This window comes from Tyto alba, unplaced genomic scaffold (genome assembly GCF_018691265.1).
Source record: "Tyto alba isolate M040663 unplaced genomic scaffold, T.alba_DEE_v4.0 Super-Scaffold_16, whole genome shotgun sequence".
NCBI lineage: Eukaryota > Metazoa > Chordata > Aves > Strigiformes > Tytonidae > Tyto > Tyto alba.
Genome location: NW_024881278.1, coordinates 23,651,460 through 23,671,304, shown reverse-complemented (window position 1 = coordinate 23,671,304; position 19,845 = coordinate 23,651,460). Strand labels below are relative to the sequence as shown.

Below are 19,845 nucleotides of genomic sequence, written 5' to 3'. Positions count from 1 at the left end.
ATGGGCATAAGCAGACAAGGAACTCAAAACCAAAGTTGATTGTGGCAGTGGCTTATCAACATACAAACTAAGAGCTGAATTTCTCCCCTGCCAAGTAGTACAGAAGTAGCCGCCTGCATTACTCAGTTTGTTCAGTGCAGCTCTGTCCACATAAGCCAGCAGCGTGGCACAGCACGAGTGGAGCTGAGCACGGCGGTGGGCGTGTAAAGCCAACGTGTGGAGTACGTGTGCATTGTACAGGCAGCCTCTCCCGTCCCAGGCCGCTCCTCCAGGGCCACACGTTACACAGGGCAGTAGAATTCCATGTGTACAAATACAAAGAAGTACTGTGTACACAACTACAAGTAGTATTTGATTTTTAAGTCTTGCTAGGGTCTTCTAAAACTAGTTCCCATATGTAGGTGATGACTGTTCCCTTCCTAGCTACACAGCAGCAACAGTGCACTGATCCTGTGGTGGGGTTGAACAAACCCCAAAGAAATGGACTCAAGAACAGAAATTTTAGCAGAACTCTTTCATCAGAACTGATTCAAAGTCTTGCAGTTACCTTAATTAGCATGGTCATCTTAAAAAGGAGGTGCCAAAGTCCCTCCAGAAGACGAAATGAATGTCCCCCGAAGGCAATACCAGAGTCTCTCTGGAGGATAAAACAAAGAGCGTGCCCCCGCCAAAGCAGCCTGAGTCGTAGCTTAGCTGACCTCTGAGCAGGGCACAAAAACTCCACATTGCTTGTTGAGCTAGGTGCATACTGCACACCAAGGGCCAGGGAAAATGCAGTAAGTGGCCATAAGCTCCTCAAACCAAAATGGAGTTCCCCAGGTCACCCCTGTGTCCAAACCAGAGGGCACCAAGTCAGATGCTCACCCTTCCGCTGTGCCACGTGAGCCCCTGTAGGTGCACCGAGTGCAAATCAAAGCTTGTGAACAAGGGTGACCTTCAGCACAGCTGCTTCAGTGCCTCACTCTGCACTAACGTATGTGCACCTCATCTCAACCCCGGGGTAGAAAAAGAAGAGAACGCCCATGTATTCTAACAGCATGGGGTAGAAAATCAACTGGAAATGCAGTCCTGGATGTAGAATGAGATGTTAGCTGTATTTTGTTCTTACTAACTTTGAGGATAATCAGAGCTGTTAGAGTTGAGAGAAGAGGTAAGCCATCATGACTTTATATATTAGTCTTGCTTTTACCTATTTTAGCAAATACAAGACCACCCCTTTAGAGTAAGTTTTACAGATCTACTTTAAAAGTTACTATGAACTGCCACAGGAGCCCTTAAAGACCAGCAACTTCTCTTTCTTCGCAAAAATACACACACTTAAACAGGGCAGTATTTTAGGACAGGTTTACTTTTCTGCTTTGCAGGCTTTAAGGAGGGGAATATAGACCGTACTTTTTCCATCACCAATACAGATGCAAGACAACAACAATCTGGTTTATTTTTCAGGATGTTTATTTTGTACTCAAAGTTTTAAAAGCCAAAGACAAATGAAAACTGTTCGCATTTCCCTGAAACCAGCATTTTCTAAATGGACATGAAAGCTTGGTTATTCTGTTCCTGCACTTAACAGTTCACGTAGAGCAAATTGAAGGCACTGGAATAACAAGCTTTTTCTGCCACAAAACAATTTCCTTGGAAAGCTTCTGTAGTATGAACAGGCTTTGCTGTTTTATATTCGAGGACCAGGCCTTCTCCCATTTCAGTTTTAATTAGTTTGGTATTGACAGCTTTACCAGCATTGCTAAAATTAGTACTTAGTCTTATAATAGCTTCAGAAGGAAGGTTAGGAACAACAGCTTTCAGGTCTATAGTCGATTCCTGCCCAAAATTGAGAACCATCATAAAGACTCTGTCTAACCCATCCAATTCCCTCACATACACAAAAACATCACTGTCATTCCAGATGTAGCACATCCACCCCCGATGCATGGGGAGCTCAGTGTTGCGAAGTAAAGTTAGCTCTCTGTACAAATTCAGGGTTGAGTTGGACCAGGTCATCTGGCTCTGCAACAGGCAGCATCGACAGGGTCATTGCTTTGCACTGAATGTAGGAAACACTACTTGCCTCTCACACTGTCTGCTGAGAACACACCTACTGGAATTCTGTTTTGGCAATTATCTCTGCAAATTCCACTGAAAATCTGCTTTTTTTCACACACTTCCCTGGCATTTGTAGAATGACAGAGACAAAGATTATTAGGCATGACAGAATTTCCCCAACACCAACACTATTTCTTCCTCCCACCATGCCCTTACAGTACACTGTTTACACTGTTTATTCAGGAGAAAGCCACAGCCATTCAGAGCTTGATACTGAACTTTTTTTAATTGAGTTTAATCTACTGAAGTCACGGGGTTTGTTTTGTGTTTAATATTTTTCCTGCCTTACATTTATTGTTTTCTGTCTTCAATTCTGGTCAGCACTGTGAATCAGCAAAATCCATCCGATTCACTCCTCTACTTATGTTAGAGAAGATCTGTGTTAAGTTCCTGTTACAAGACCAGTGCTTTCCAGAGAAATAAAAAGGGGGGGGGGGGGGAAATACCCAATTTGATTTTAATCTTAAAATAGTTAAGAGGATGTTAAAGAGCCAAATTGCTACATCTACATACATCATAAATGCAGTTGCTCTGCTTAAATGAATATAAATGAAGTAGGCTCCTTGCTGGTGCAAGGATTTCCTTTTCTAATAAAATTTGTGGGGATTCAAGTGCTTTTTTTTTCCCTTGAGTTTGTTCTTACTGCAATTTCCTACTAAGTAAAAGAAGCCAGAGCAAAATACATACTTTAAAATATTTTTAGACCTTTAGTTTGTCACATATATAAATACTTACCTCAACATTTACACTTTGGTAGTCAGAGTTAACAGGTAACCAGCTACTGTTGCCTTCAGTAAAACCAGCATTAACTTTGCCATCCCACTGCATGGGGGATTTCTCTGGAAAGGTGACCTAGAAAATAAAGTGGTAACTAGAGTTAGCCCTTCGATAGCATGTTCTCACATCTACCAAATAATTACCATTTCAGCATTGCTTTCTTTGGTTTAAAGTAAAACACAGCAAAAGGATGATGTGATCCTGCTCCAAATCTAAAGAGAAAATAAGAATCGAGGCAGTTCCTGAAATAGAGGAGAATGGATGGTCTCACGGGTACAGCATCGCTGGGTAAAATGTAGAATCCCAAATGACTCTAGCAGAGTTGCCTCTCCCTACAGCAGATGGTTGGAAAAAAGTTTACTAATGACAGCTAGGATATTCTGATAAATATCTAGACATGCAGTGAGTGAATATATGAGGTAATGAGCCCTAAGAAGAGATGCTGCTAAAATGACAGTAAACAACTAGTAAATGCTATTCAGTGTCTCTTCTCTTATAACCATCACACTTTTCACCTTAGAACTTCTCGAGCATATGTTTGCAAAGGGTGCAATTTGGACAGGAATGTTTGTGTTGGAAAGATAAAATTATTTCCAAATGCAAAAACTTTATTGAAAGCCAGCTTTTAGCTGATTAAAAAGCGTCAGTGTAAAAACTCTGAAGTTCTCATTTTGAAGAACTCAGAAAAATTCCAAAAAAGCTTCCTCATTGTTATTGAAGAGCTGCCAAAAGATCTGACACTTAAATTTAATGATATAAGAGGGCATAAAATATTTTGCACATACTTTGAGTGTTTGTTTTCCATGAAAAATGTTTTTCATATAAAGGGCACTTTTCAGTACAATCTGTCAGAACAGCAGCTCAACAAAAGAAATTGTCACTTTGCTTTGTGACATTATAAATAACGGGTTTCTCCTTTTAGCATGTTCTGAAAAGCAGGGGGGAAAAAAAAAAATCTGAAGTTTTCAACACTGGTAACACTGCCTTTCATCTTTACCTCTTTTAGCTTCTCCTGAAGTGTTTCAGATGCTGGGGCTATAAACTATACCCTGAGCAAATACTCTCTGTCTTTCTAGGACACCTCTTAATCAGGGAATCTTTCTCTCCAGGTTGAGTGAAGAGCGGTTTTGCATTGTTACAAAGCTGTGAGCCACAGGCTAGCCACTAAGGGAGTAAACCCTGAGGAGCCAAGGACAAGCCACTTTTCTGAAGAGTATCATTCTGTCAGCAGTAATCAGCAGCAGTAAGAAAATGCAGGAGATATTTTGACCTAGGTGTTTCTCAGAGGAAATGAGATTTCCTTTTAAATCGGAGAATAATTTCCTCACATCTGAATCAGACAAACCTGGTGATGATCCTGTGCTGCTTCAAGTACCTCTTTCTCTTTGATACAAAGCTAGCCAACACTGTTGGTAACATCATCAGAGGCCATCTCATTGCCTAACCGAGGCTTTCCGCAGTGAAACCAGCACCTGCCATAGGACCATGTTCTCCTGGTGCTCAAATATGACCATGAGAGGCTGAGCTGAGGCATTCCCTTTTGGGCCCGGCCTTTTCCAGTCATGCCCGCGCATCTTGGACAACAAGACTCAACACAAGTCAGGTACGATCATAGAAGAGACAAGAGACCACTGGGGCAGGACATGAAAGCTTTCATGTTATGCAGGTCAGCCCAGCGTGAAAGGCATGCTTTGTTTTAACCCCTTGACCTTGAATAAATTTACTTCTGAAAATTTCTGTAATCTAACAAACATCCTGTCAGGTGTTACTTGCAGCCACGATCAAGTGAGCTAGGCGCCTGCTTCCCAGGCTCATGTACCTCAATCCTTTACAGAAAGGGATCTAAACGGCAAATTAAAAAACCCTGTATGACAAGCAAAAGCCACTTCTGCTTGCCACCAGGCCATGCTAAGCCGGGGCTCATCCGTACACCCACCCCTTTCTGGAGATCCTTCCTTCAGAGCTCGGGCACATAGCAGAAGGCTGCAGCTTAGCCAGGTGCCTTTGCGTAGCCAGAGCAACGCAGCCTGCTGGAGATGGTGACCGGGGCCGCGGCCTCTCATGAACTCTGATGTCCTTTAAATACGGCCAGGAAATAATGAACTTTGACACAGCAATTAGGGTACTTCTGTGGGAGGAAGGAGGTAGCGACTCGGCTCCTCCTGCCTCGCATGACGGCGACACACCTCTCCTAACCACTACCCCAGGCCCCGCGTTGGCACTCGCCGCCCTCTCTGCTGAAGCACAGCAAAGCAACGCTGCTGGCAAACCATGCAAGACTGATCTGGCAGAGGACAGAAATCAAGGACCGTGACCGCAGTGTAGCAGTTCAGACACACATCAAGGCCTCGGTTCTGGTCTCTGGCCTGGCCATTTCCACGTGCTCTCCAATGGTTTTGCCGTGGGAAACACAGAAAACCATCTAAGCAGTGAGAAAGACTGGGTTTGGGTAACAAAACAAAAGTTCTTGAATTTTGCAAGTCCTGTTACTCAGAACTAAACAACACCAGGATCAGAACTTACACGCTCTTCACTTACATTTTCGGATGCAATGTTCTCCATGCCTATTTCTTCACCATAGTAAGTTACAGGAGTACCAGGGAGGGTTAAAAGCAGCATGTTCATAACATTGACGTACTTCTTCCCAATCCGAGATGAAATCCGAGCAGCGTTAGGGCTTCCAACCTGAATAAAACATTGTTCTGTTAAACACATAAAATTCCATGCATATATGAAATTGGTTAGCTGATTTAACAAGGTAGTAGGGTTTTTTTCTTTCCCTGCCAGGCACGTGAGGGCAATTATCTTTATCTTGGTGTCAGTACAAACTTCTGGCCCAAATAATTTGGCACACAGAAGCCCTGCCAGCAACACGAGGCAGAAGGGAGATGACAAATAACAACTCTCCATGATGACAGTTTGCTGAGATGTCTGCCATTTCCCCTGCTGTGTGAAGGTGGTGCTTGATTTGAAAAGCTCCCAAACATGCTTCCTAGCAGTTACCAGCAAGGTTTTAAGTTAACTGCCCTCTGCTGCCTGCTCTGTTCTGCTCTACCCCCAGGAGGTTTCCAGAATCCACTGACAGAGTCAGTTTACCACCAAAAGGAATCGTACCAATTCCATCCTCAACAGCGTTTTAAGCCAATCCCCCGTGCTACACTGGAGACACCAAGGGAGAGGCCTGATCATAAATTCCCCTCTGCCACCCTTGCCCAGGAGCGTAACTGTCACCACAGGGCAGGACGGCCAGCCAGCTGGGCACCGCCAACGGCTGCGACTGCAGCAGCCCCGAGTTTCACGTGGGTATCCACTGCAGCTCAGCCACGGGCTCCGGCGGCTGCTGCTCCCTATGAGAGCAATGTGGGGAGGCAGGGGGAGGTTTCTATCACTGTGAGGGGAACTATCACCCACAGGTTTCTATCACCTATAAGAATAAGCCCTTCCTAGAAGAGCTGGTCTACAACTCTTACCGCCCAGTTTGGCCATTTTTCTGCAGGCATGTTTTTCATCCACAAGTTGACAGCTTCAAAAATACTGTTGCCCGATAGGTTTTTCAGGTTAACTAGGTTGAAATTGAAGGGAAAATCTGTTTCTTGGATAAAAGTTGTTCCATAATACATCATTGTTGCCTCAATGTCTTCATCACCATCAGAACCCATAAACCTACAAAGAAGGACACAAATACCTTTTTTGGCTCGTTTCTGGTTTACACAGAGCAGAAGGAAGTTAGGAATGCTGCTGAACACACATATAAAATATCACAGCATTAAGTTTGCTTCCCTCCTTCCCATCAAAAAAGATTAACACAGAGAAACAATATTTTGTAAAGGAGTCAAGGAGAAATATTTCCTGGAAATTTCTGGAGAAAAATCTCCAAGAGTCAATGCAAGGCTGTAAGTATGTGACTGAAGTCTTATCTTTCTGAATCCACATCCACACACTACATATTCCAGCGATTTTCATTCTTTCTTTACAGAAAAGGACCTGGGGGTCCCCCAAGCTGAAGATGAGCCCGCGACGTGCCCTTGCAGCCAAGGCAGCTAACGGCATCCCGGGCTGCATTAGGTCAAGGGAGGTGATCCTTCTCTACTCGGCAATGGTGAGGCCACACCTGGAGCACGGTGTCCAGTTCTGGGCTCCTCAGTACAAGAGAAACATGGACATGGTGGAGAGAGCCCAGCAAAGAGCCAGTAAGACAATTAAGAGACTGGAGCATCTCTCCTATGCGAAGAGGCTGAGAGACCTGGGACTGTTCAGCCTGGAAGAGTCTTGAAGGAATCTCACCAATGTATGTAAACACCTGAAGGGAGGATGCAAAGACAAGAGAGCCGAGCCAGGTGCTTTTCAGACATGCTGACTGCGAGGACCAGGGCCAATGGGCATGAACAGAAACATAGGAGGGTCCCTCTGAATATCAGGAAACTTTTCCACTGTGAAGGTGACTAAGCCCTGGCAGAGGTTTCCCAGGGAGGTTGTGGTGTTTCCATTCCTGGAGAGGTTCAAAAGCTGTCTGGACAAACTCCTGGGCAACTGGCTTTAGGTGGCCCTGATGAGCAGGGGGTAGGGCCAGATAACCTCCAGAAGTCCCTTCCAAGATCAACCATTCTGGGATTTTAGCAATCTCTATGTGTCTGACATGAGCTGCACTGTTAATTCTATACAATAAATCAGACACAAGGCTGATTAATTAGTGTCTCTGCGATCCAAATGGTCACCCATTCTGCTTGCTTTTGTACAGTCTGGAGATACAGCAGAGCTTTTGGGGTCAATTCATTTTCTTTCCCTCACACACTGGGGAAGAGATAGCACAGCCACACACTGCTATTTGCATTTGAGGAAGAAAACTTTTAATGGTGTATTATGTTATTAAAAAATATTTTACTGCTAGCAAGGGGGTGACAGATTATTAGAGAAAAGAAAAAATCACTTGCTGTAACGATTACCGGTATCGGCCAGGTTCACTGCTGAACTGATTCATGGTTTGACGGAAGCTACGGATGATATCGTGCATACCAACTTGTGTGGTTGTGTAGTCATGGTAGAGCTGGGAATAGGCTGTGATACTCTCCTTAAAGAAGAAAATGATATTTCCTATTAGTTCAACAATATTTTAGATTTCAGAACTCCACAAATTCTTCCCATCCTTTCCTGAGACAATGCACTGGTACAGACAAATTGTAACCAAAATGCGTTTACCATACCAACACTAACAGCACAGAGCTGAACTGCACTTGGGGAACTCTAAAGACAGGAGAGCAGAGGGCTGATTATTTTGGAATCTGCCCTTCAAGAGGGAGAGTCCACCCACAGCACTAACCTGCTGAGCACAGCACGTGCTGTGGCCACACACCAGGCTGGAAAGACGGACAGTGTTGTAGTGGTAGCGTGTAAAGGCAGCAAGACTTATGGAGCTGCCCTGTTTTATGGGATCCCCAACTCAGCAGGGGAACAGCGTCTTAGTGCTGGCACTACCTGGGAACATCACCAAGTTCACAACCTCAGCAAAAGCCAATAGCATGAACAACAGGGTGCATGCTTCCACATGTGCCTGGCCACCTCTCACTGACCTACTGCCAATGAGTGGGTTTTTTTGTTTTACTCTGATTCCTACTAGCAATGGAGAAGAACATGTGCTAGTGACTGCTACAGAAGTGGAAGTTGGCAAGAACTCTGAGCTTACCTCCCGTAGTGGGACAAACAATCAATTACTAAAATCACAATACTGGTCTTTTTGGAGTATAAAGTGAAAAGCAAATCACTGATACAGAAAATTCAAAGCAACAGGGTCAGAACAGAAATATGAAGTGTATGTGGACAATTCTCCTCCCAGCCACAGCACTCCTGCTTGCGGGTATCTCGCTGACTACACGCTTAGCCCAGGGGCTGCTTTCCTCTGTGTGCTCCTACTGCCAAGCACCCAGGAGCCACGTGCCCTCCAAGGGACACAGCTGACCCAGTCTTCCCAAAGCCACAATCTGGACCCAAAAGAGTAAAAACATATGCTCTCTTGCTCCAGGAGGAAACACAGGAAAAAAGCAGAGACAGAACATATACGTTACCGGATTCTGGGACTTGTTCACTTGAGGCTCATCTCGGAAATGTGTTGCTTCTAAAAGAAATTTAAGAGCGCTGAAACTAAATCCATCGATTCCTTTGCCGAGCCAAAATTTGATAATATCCTAGACAAAGGTGAAAATCAAGAATTTCAAGTGAGCCCACCCCATTCAAGATAGCATATACTTAAAAAAAGGAGAAAAAAATAAAACCCTGTTAGGAGGTATTAATATGTAACAATTTTTAAATTTTAACTTCCAGTAAAATTTGAAGTACAAGTGAATCATTTCAATCTAAGCTCAAACCAAGATCTAAATAAAGCATGTCTTATTACTTCATCCAGTATAAAAAAAAAGCAAAATACTGGTCTGTAATTTCTCCCATAATTCAGGAGACCAAAGCCAGGGCGTGCCTTGCTAAAAGCTGTTTCTAATCTCATCCATCAAAACCACTGGGCTCACGCTAAATGCTGTTGCTGGTGCACACCCATCATGGCTGCACACAATTAGAACACATTCATTCAAATATATAAGAATATGTTGTTCTGTACAGACCTTGCGCCACCAGTTTTCTTTTTATACAATGGACCTCTTAAAATGTTTGCGCTCTCATTTGGCTGATATGAAATTTTTTATTTTATTTTCAGCCTTATCTGTTGATTCGCAGGAACATGAAAAATTATTAACCAAGTTAATTGCTATGAATTTGTAATTTCACTATCAAATTCAGAGATGAGTCAGTACTAGTAAAATTACATCCTACTTGAGTAGCTATTATATTACCTCAAGTTTTAATTGCTCTAGTTAACACATAACTCTATCGGTCCCTCTCAAGTAGTTTCTGCAAATGTTCTTTTAGACCAGATACTGTTCTTCATCTGAGGAGAAAAACATTTTTTTTTCTTTTCAAAGACAGCTACTGAATTACCTTTTTTAAATGTATGAAGTACACTTGCCTGAATAGGCTAGAGTAGAACTAGTCCACACTCAAGCTTTACAGATCACACTCAAGCTTTAAAGGCTTTGCCTTACTGAGCTGTACGTTCTTGTAGAGCCATTCTGAAACCAGCAGCTCTCCATATGGTGTCTGCCCAAGACTGAATCCACCAAAACCAAATTCATGCTTTTGCATGTGCTCATCACAAAAACACCACCAGGTATCAACAGTGCAAATATCAAGCACTGACAAGGCACTCACTGAGACTGATCTCTTTCTATTAATGCAAGAAAGCTACAGCATGCTGGCTGCTAAGTTTCATTGCTCTTGCATGCCCGGTGGCTAAACCAAAGATTGAACTTCTCTGGAAGATTCCATTTGCTTCTTGCTCAGTCCTCCTAACATTCTGAAACAAGTTTTTGAGTTACTATACTAGACAAAGTTTGGTCTTTAACATGCTGGAGCAATTAATGATGTTCATAAGCATTTACCAAAGGTTGGTGTTACCAGGCCAAACTTACTAGTTTTCATTTCGTTTCTTTGCATAGGAAATGCAGCATCTACGTGCTACTGCAGCTTCAGTAATGCATCAGGTACCACTCAAAAAAAAAAAAAAGTTAGCCAGGACCATTGAAAAGTATGTGTGATGCCAGGAAAAAAGGTGCAAGTGGCAAGATGTGGCATTAAGGGAAGTATCAAGACAGAGAGATTACTAGCGAAGTTCTTCAAGGCTCAGTCTCAAGAGTAGTATCGTTCCATGCTTTGGTTAACAAGTATGACCAGAAGTGTTTTGTTTCTCCATGCACAGGCAGTGCCCACGGTGAGGGGAGAGGCCCCATAGCGATAGTGAGACCGTCACAATAGAGATAGGCAGCTGTGAAGACCACTGCCGAAGAAAGGCACCAAAATTCAAAAGTACAAGGCAGAAAACACTTAAAGTAGCTGCACTACCTGATGGGGTATAACTTTAAGGAAAAAAAGAAAACAAAACAAAACAGAAAGCAGCAATTGTTAGACTCCCCATATTTTAATGTTTTAATGACTTCCACATTTGTCTGCTGGGAGATGTGATGTCGACAGGCATGAGGTTTCATCGGAGCACCACCACCTTGCCCCGGTGAAGCCATCCAGCTGTGACAGCTGTCCATCTGTCTCCCCCCCCCACCCCTGTAAAGTCATCAGAGCTGTAGACAGATCGAAACCCACTATCTCCCACTTATCTACAAGCCCAGGCATTCCTTGTAATTCAAATCAGCACTGCCACCCTTTCCTGAAAATGCAGATATCTCTTTGCTAAAACAAGGTGCCATCCCCACATCTGACTGGCTAATTAACAGCTCCTTGTATCAACAGGGATAAACATCTCTCCTCTTGAGTGACTCAGCTCTCTTTCAGCACATGCTTCAGTTCAAGAGCTGCTTTAGCTTCCACATCAATCCTTCCATTAATTGTTGTCCTTGATACAGCATCCAAATGCACTAAGTGCCTCCATCCTTGGCTCCTGATGGAGACCAGACCTGAAAGCAGTTACCTGCTTCCAGGCAGCAGTCACGTTGGATTATTTGAGTACCAACACCAACTCTGAAGCTTAGGACACAGAGGGAGAAGCACCTATGACACTGTACAAGATTTTGCCCAGACACTTCTTCTGTCCAGTTTGTTTAATTCTGGCCATCAGCTTTTGAGAAAAATCTCAGGCTGGAAGCACCGCGAGGAGTAAGCAGTGGCTAAATAAAGGGATGGAGAGTCTCTGACGTCAGGGAAAATTGTAAAAGCCCACCCCATTTAATCTATCTTCACAAAAGATGAAGGGGGATGTTGTCTGAGCTAAAAAACAAATAACCATAAACAAGGGTGAGAAAAGCTATTTCGGCTGAAGGACAGGTTTGATTCATAGAGAGCTAAGTATGAACAGTTTGCGAATAAGGTTAGGCTGAAAAGTAGAAGGCTCCTGAAGCATCAAAGCAGTTTTAAGATAGCCTTTAACGGGGAGAGTAAGGGAAAGGAAGCTCCTTTTAAAGTGCCTGTTCCAAAAACCCATCAAGATCTTGCCAGGCACTTGTGAGAGCAGGGGACTTAAGCCAGCAAAAAAAGCAATAGTCGTACCTTCTTAAAATCCAAATGACTGCAACACCACCAACTGCCAGTACTTCCACTCAAGAACAATTTTATTTGGATTTTTTTTTGGTTGCTTGTTTGCTTTTAAATTGAAGAGACTTGAACCCAAGTAGCTTTGATACTGGAAGCATTACAGCATAAAGCTTGAATTTTGTTTGTAAACTTAATGTTGGCCTAGTCACCTTTTTGTCTCAATTGTTTACTTATGCTGCCATCCTTGAATTACTTCCAACTAGACTGTAAATTGTGTAGCATAAATAATCAGAGAAATTAAGTGTAGAAATAGCTGCTTTGCTGTAGGCGCAGCAGCAGTGGGTCACATACTTACATGGATTTCTTGTTGGACAGCAAGGTTGTGAAAATTTAAGTCTGGCTGTTCTTTCCCAAACTGATGAAAATAACATTGTTTTCTCACATCGTCAAACTGCCAGCTGGAATTCCCAAAGACACTCACCTGCCCATATAAGGGAGAGGGATAATCAGAACTCCTAATTTAACAAACATGTAGTCATAGGCATACTTTATGATGTGGTGCATTGCAAGCATGTAATAAAACACAAAATGCCCAATCAATGCTTGAGTAGATTTTGGTACTTAGGTTTTACATTTTTCTTTTTTTTTTTTTTTTTTTTTTTTCCCCTTAAGGAGATCTTCACTGGTAATTATTCAGAATAGAGGGGAAAATATGGGTGAGAACATTTCTTTTTTCCCTAAAACTTATTAAAAGTAGCTTTAGTTAACTTAGAGCTTTCTGTAATCTGGTGCTATCCCTCTGACGTGCCAGTAAGTCAGAACATTAAAGTGTTAACTTTATAATGATCTCTGTAATAAAAGGATCCAAAAGCTAAGATAGCACTTAAGACTCAAAAGAGAAATTACACTACGTGGTACAAAATATTAATTCCACCTTGAGTTTTTATAAGTTCCTAATCATGCACGCATCAGTTACAATTTCAAAGAAATGTATTTGAAATAGGTAACACACTTCATGTCCTGATCACCTTCCAGAAAAAGGAAAAAAGCCAAGAACACACTGTTTTGTTTCCCTCCCCACCAACTATGATTTTGGAGGAGCTGAGATGAAGTTTCTAGAGCCAATTACCCAGACACAGAAGGGGGCATGTGTGAACAACTTGTGCACAACTATCCCTTTTTCTGTTTGTTTAGTGAGTGAAGATTTAACACGAAGGTAAAGAAACAAAATTAATTTTTAAAATCCTGTTTGAAGTAGGAACTCCTTCCCCCAAGTTGGTTTAAATCTTAACTTGCACTAGCTCGTTCAGTAAGAGCAGTTTATACCTCTCAACAGAACCCAGTGTACATTGAGCCGAGGGTGCCACAGCTGCTTTTGCTATGTGGCAGCCCGCACCCCGCTCGGGATCTGCAGGTGTCCCTTCCCACATTTACCCAGTTGTTTGGAGGAGTGACCGAACCAGCCGCCCGCCTGCAGTCCCGCCACAGGTAGTAGTCGGTGTACTTCCCAGTCCGATTGCGACTCAGCTGAAACCATTGGTGTTTGTCACTTGTGTGGTTTGGTATTAAATCCATTATCACCTTTAGCCCTTAAAAATCAAACCATACAGAACCCCATTGAATTCAGCCTTTTAAGACAAAGTTCACCCTTTTTTCTTAACGCGGTATCAGAGGTGTTTGGGCTTCTTCCACCCCAGAGGTCTGGCAAAGGAGAGAGGCAAAAAGCCCCAGACAACCAACACTGTTACACTCATCAGAGCCTGCAAGTCAGCTGCAACACATTTTGCTGGTACTGCTCCCCCAGCCCATTTCTGGGGAGGAAAAGAAGGGGGAAGAAAAAAATCAGAACAGGATTTCTGCTGTTATGAACCACTTCCACTAACTCTGACTTCAACATCTGTCTCCCACCTCCCAGGTGGGAAAGGCACTTCACTGGTCTAGCGTCAGTGAACACATGCTCTTCCTCGCCCTTCCTAAAGGCTAGACATTTTTTGAAATCCCACGTCTTTTTGGGACTGGCAAACCCTTTTCCAGTCAGCTGTACAGCTGCAAGGGGAAACACCTGAGCAAACATTTGGGTTAAGGCATAAACCAAGGATGCAATCCCAGGAAGGAAGCATATGTTCCCTCCCAACCCTGTCATTGTTTTCCTTTCTTTAGAAAGCGCCCATCAGTCTTAAAATTCAGTCCGAAACATCTCAGGCACCTCAGCCTCGGTGTCCCCCCCCGACTACTGATGCCCACACCATAGGCACCAGGGAGCACAGACAGCTGTGTCAGCCCACCAGCTGTGAATGTCCTCGGAGGGGACCCTGCCTCGCAGAGGCCACACGGGAGCCCGGCGCTGCTGCTGCAGCTCCCAGCGCCAGCCCAGCGCCCAAGGGCGAGCCCAGAGCTCGCGTGGCTGTGGAGCCAACACGTTCCCTTCCCCAGCACCTCCGTCTGCTCCTGCTCAACACCGCCACGGGGGAATTGCCAGATGCACAAACTGAAATCTCAGATCACAACCGAGCGCTACAAAGTACACCGGGATGAATGAATGAGTTTTTAATAAAGTTATTTTGCTCGGAGTTGCAGCTTACCTCTGTCATGTATGGCCGCAAGCAGATTCTCAAAATCACTCATTGATCCAAACATTGGATCAATATCATAGAAGTCCTCAGCTCCGTACCCAAGTCCTTTTAAGGGGGACTTATAGAACGAGGTGATCCAGATGGTTTTTATATTCAAATATGTGATATGGTCCAGTTTTTCTTGGATACCTATTTAAAAGCAAAGGGCATCATCTGTTTAGAAAAGACAAAATATTTTCATTGAAATAAGTTCGCTGTGGCCCCTCACTCAAAGATGGTACACAGGTCCCTTTGATACATCACCATCCCCTGTTCTCACTGATCTCAGGTAGCAGGGCAGTCTTGACATTTCTTCAAGGATAGTGTGAGATCACAGAATGGAAACCATTCAAAGGCACTTTTACACAGAAGATAAAGCAGGAATTAAAAAAAAAAAATCAGATCAAAACAAACTTCTATTCTGTATTACAAAAATGTTTACAACTTCATTTAATAAATCGAACACTTCTGAAAACAAGCTCCCATATTTTGTTAAAATGCAGCAATAGCACTGCTTTCCCATTTCAAGGAACATCAAGTTAATCCACAGACCACCGAAAGGGAAGCACAATTTTAATGCAAAGATCCTAGGTCTTCCCTGCCTTAAGAAAAGTCGCTTATGGGGTTTTTCTGTTTTCTGTAAGGACACCTCACTCCAGCCTCCCCTAATATTCTTAAACCCAAATCTTTCCTATCTTCCTGACATGTTACTACTGGCATGCAACAACAGAAACAGTTTATTTTCTTCACTTCCCAGTAGAGTACATTAAAACTAGCTCTTCTTGTTTAGAAATTTATTGTCCATTATGGTGTTGAGCATTCCCCTGCTGAAACGTTGCCTCAGCTAAGCCACTGATCAGGGGCATTGCCTCTTGGAATGCCGTGAGAAGGGATACCTAAGAGTTCAAAAACACCTAGACCATGAACAGAGAGTAACATATTTTCCTCTCCTCTGTCAGTTTTATTTTTCCTCACTTTTCCTTATGGAAAGGCAGCCACCCTAATATAACAAAGGGCTCAGCACCACCCATCCTCTGGATTGACCTCAGTTTTGTGGAGGTATGTTGCTCTGTTGGCAGTTGTGCTGTTGCTGTCTCTCAGCCCCACCTGTAAACAGCCATTCTAACTCAAGGCTTAGACTCAGCAACTTGAGCAAGCAACTCTGATTTATTTGTGACAATGTGAGTTGCCATTAATGATTAGTCAGACAACTTTTCTTCCCTTCTCCATTAGGGTGGCTTTCTCTATTGGACCGTACAGGGCTTCTTTATTTTTGTTATATCTATATATATTTATACACATACACACACACAGAGACAAGTGCTACACAACTTTGCACATACCAACAATGGAAATTCACCCACCTTTCAGATCCCCATTCCCATCCATGTTGCTGTCCTTGAAGGAACGAGGATAGATCTGATAAATAGGACTAGCCTGCCACCAGTCAAGGCACTTTGGAGAGAGCGCAATAATCGCAATCGTAGCACACACAAGCACAATGGCAGCAGCAATTATGAGCCAGAAGAGAATCTCTCTGGTGACTCTGTACCGGGCTTGGCTGGAGAACTTCAGCAAGACTTCTTTTGGCATCCCCTGCATAGGGCTTCAACACCAGCTCCTCCATGGTCACTGCGTCCACAACAGTGCATGTTTTTGGCATTCCTTCTCGGCTACTGGTATCTGTCTCCTTGTCATCAAAATTCTCATTTTGAACAAATCCGTTGTTCTCCACACCTCCCTTCTCGCTCAGCTCCATAGATAAGCTCTTAGCTTCCTCCTCGACCATTTCACTTCATGGGTCTTGTCCTGGAGACTCTGGCCACAGCAAGGAAGCGCTGCCAACAAAACTTTGTTCAGTGAAATGAGAAGCAGCATAATTAGCATCTGGGTTTATAATCAATCCTGACCAACTGGTCAAAGTTCAAAAAGAGACAAAAAGGGCAAAGTGCTCCTGCTCTTCTGCATAATAGGCATCTTCAGCAAGATAACAGAATGCTACAAGAAAGTGCAGTCTTCCAGGGAGATAAGCCTATATTGCTCATACAGCCAAGCAGAGATACCTTTACTGTTATTCCCCCTCCAGTAGACCCAACTTCTCTTCCTTTTGACAGCAGGGGAAAATTTGGGGTTTTTTTATCAGTGAAAGATTTAGTGAAAATGCAGCTTTCCTGACAGGCCATGCTCTCCCCTGCCTAAAGCAGTCTGAGCATTAATGAGTAATTTAAATGTGGACAGCAAGAGAACAAGTTGTGACAACTTCTGGCCCAAAAGCAACAATATAAACTAAGAGGAAAAGATACAAAGAGCGGTTGCGCTTTGTTTGTCACATCTTAGTAAAATAAAACCCCTGAAACCACTCCAACTCAGCCCACTCCCAACTCTTGAGCAGTAACAAGGATAAAGCACATACCAATCCTGCGATTCACAGCACGTGACAGGTAGGTACACCCAGAGCTATCCCCGGGTCAGGACAGGAGGGCTCTGCACAGGCACAAGCCACAAGCAAGACGCGAGAGAGAAAAACCCATTGCCCACTATCAAAATCCACACCCCCCCTCCCCTTTTTTTTTTTTTTTTTTTAAATGGAAAGTGACCTTTCCCTTCTCCCTCCTTCCACCCTTTATACTACTCTAGCCAAGAAAAAGCATTGCACAAAGACTGCACAAGCGTGCCCAGATTTACACATCTGTGTGCCCTAAGCCCCAGCCGCCCCAAAGCCAGAGAGCCCAGAGCCCGCATCCTCTGAGACACCCCCTCCAGGCAGGGCCCACTGGCACACCAAAGGAAACACAAAGCAATTTACATTTGCCAAAGACCTGCCTTATCACATGCCCATGACCATGGGGTCAGGGTCCCAGGGAAGCTCCCTTGAGCAACTGCAGTGGAGAAAAGGTTGGTTTTGGCCTCAAAAAAGTATTTATTATGTTTGCCTCAAACCATGAAAGAAGTTTATAAACTAATGACTGAAAAAAATCCAGCAGGTAGTATTCAAATGATTCAAAAATGTGTTATTTCTTCAGTAGCTGAGCTAAGAAGAGGTCTTTTTCTCTAACAGATTTAATTATTTTCTTCTCCTTCCTCACAGCAGTGCCTGGCAGCAACTTCTGCCTGTGCAGAGTCGAGTAGCTGCTGGAGCATTTGAGCTAACAGCAGTAGTTTCAGTGCCTGTAATTCAGTACTGCCGGGAAATTCAGAAGTGGCAAAGTATTTGAAACAGTTTCCCATCTGACTCTACAGTCTTATTATCACTGTATCAGTAAAAGTTTCCAGAGAGGTGCAGTACACTGGGGGAATAAGCTTATATTTGGTACAGTGTCAAATGCTCCGCCCCCCCCCCCCCCCCCCCCATTTCACTTGTTTCCTTTGACTTAATTAATATCCAATTAAAACAAGAAATGTGTAAATAAGAACATTTTTAGACTGCATCACGTACACCTTGAGGCCTTAGTGCTTCCCACTTTGCTTTTTCCCCAGCCCCAGAGGCTCTAACATGCCCATGGCTTCCTGCACATCCCAAAAGCTCCTTGGGAAAGCACAGGGAGTCCGAGGCAAGAGCAAAGGACGATCAAAGCGCGAGGGTTGGCCGAGCCAAGGGGACTGGGGACAGTGGGACACACAGGGGGCTCAGCGCCAGGCCCGGGAAAGTCTGGGACCAGACTCACCTGTGGGTTGCTGGGGCATGTTGGTTTGGGGTTTTTTGGTTGTTTGTGTGTGTGGTGTTTGTTTTGTTTTTGTTTTTTTTTTTTTTTTTTTTTTTTCTAGACCATAAGCCTGTTTCTAAATTGTGAGGCTGCTCCAGTACAGAACCAGAGTTGAGAATACAGACCTGTCTATATAAATAAATACGTATTTTGTGCCCTTTCTTTTTTTTTGGTATTTATATACACACCTCCCCCAGCAACATGTCTGACCCTCCAAAACCTCACCACTCTACCACAAGAACAAAGCCAATCTCTCAGATCACAACACAGCAAAACCAGCACTTAGAAGATAAGGCTTGGCTCCTGCTGTGATATTTAGAGAGATAAGTAGTACATCAAAAAAAAAAAAAAAAAGCTGAAGAAGGTCATTCACTGAAAAAAGTCAACTAGAAGTAACACTGACACATAGACTGTACACTAGTTATCCAAGTAGTCAGGTTTTGTTCACTTATTTGCCTTTTCTTTTTTAAAGAAAGCATTCCCAGGCATAGCATGGCATCCACCAGGGCCAGCCACCACGCTGCTTGTTCCAAGTCTCTCCTACCAGGCTAACGTGAACCGGGAGCAACCTCCCTGCATTTGTAGAAAATGCAAAGGCTGTATACATGCTAGAAAACCTCTGCATGACAAAACAGCAAAGCGTTAACAGTGACATCTTAATCCGATTTTAGTGTTCCTTTTCCCTTTCTCCATCTCTCTCTAACGTCACGCCTGACACATGAACCCGCAGAGCCAAGGCCAGCCAGGTTGCCAGGTTTGCTTGGTATCACATGATGTCTGCATCAGGCAGAACTTGCCACAAGTCACAGTCAGCATCTCTTTTGAGGAATGCAGCCCAAATTTGAGGATCATTACATTTACCATTTTGCAGCATTGGGCATGCAATGAGAGAAGGCAGGTGTCAGAGCGTTCACACACTCAGGACAGATCAGCACTTCCACAGGTCCCAGAAAGCATCTCTGGCACATCACTGGCACACAGACATGGAATTTATAATAACAGATAGCTGCTCAATTGGCAGTGACCATGACCAAAGTTGCAGGTTTGCATCTGATTCACCAGCATTTAGAGCTGATTTAATCAACTCTTCCTGACTTGCATTACCACCTGCCTCTTCCCAGGTGAAGTATTTCAGCAGCTGCACAGCTGAACCAGATTGGGGGAACAGATTTGACTGAAAAAAATGCCATTCCATTCCTAATCTGCCTGGCCCCCATGAGATCACATCAATGATTCAGCCAGCTGTCCTGGGATTGAGTGAGTAGGTGGGGTTTTTGGCAGCAGAGGAGGAGGCTAGAGCAGTGGCCCCTGTGAGAAGCTTCTCAAAGCTCCCCCAGCTCCAAGTCAGACCCATCTCTGCACCAAGGCCGAGACAATCAGCTGCACCTCTGCAATAACATATTTAAGAAGGGGAACCTGGGAGGAGTTGGAGTTGTGAGGAGGAGTGGCAACATGCATGTGAACACTGAGGTCAGTGGAAGAATGGAGGAGGAAAGAGGGGGAGGTGCACCGGAGCAGAGACCTCCATGTACCCTGCAGTGAGATGGCAGGGAGACCCCCCCTCCCCATCC

At 43.9% G+C, this 19,845-nt stretch overlaps 1 protein-coding gene across 1 annotated transcript; it reads right to left on the bottom strand.

Annotated features, from left to right (window-relative positions):
- Positions 1-1,434: 1,434 nt before the first annotated feature.
- Positions 1,435-16,645, bottom strand: SLC3A1 (solute carrier family 3 member 1). Its single transcript, XM_032989236.2, is given in 11 exon segments — positions 1,435-2,004; positions 2,836-2,952; positions 5,416-5,562; positions 6,348-6,540; positions 7,821-7,945; positions 8,937-9,056; positions 12,314-12,439; positions 13,393-13,547; positions 14,541-14,720; positions 15,935-16,166; positions 16,168-16,645. Coding segments are annotated over 11 exon segments (2,028 nt in total). The 5' UTR covers positions 16,360-16,645; the 3' UTR covers positions 1,435-1,563.
- Positions 16,646-19,845: the final 3,200 nt, after the last annotated feature.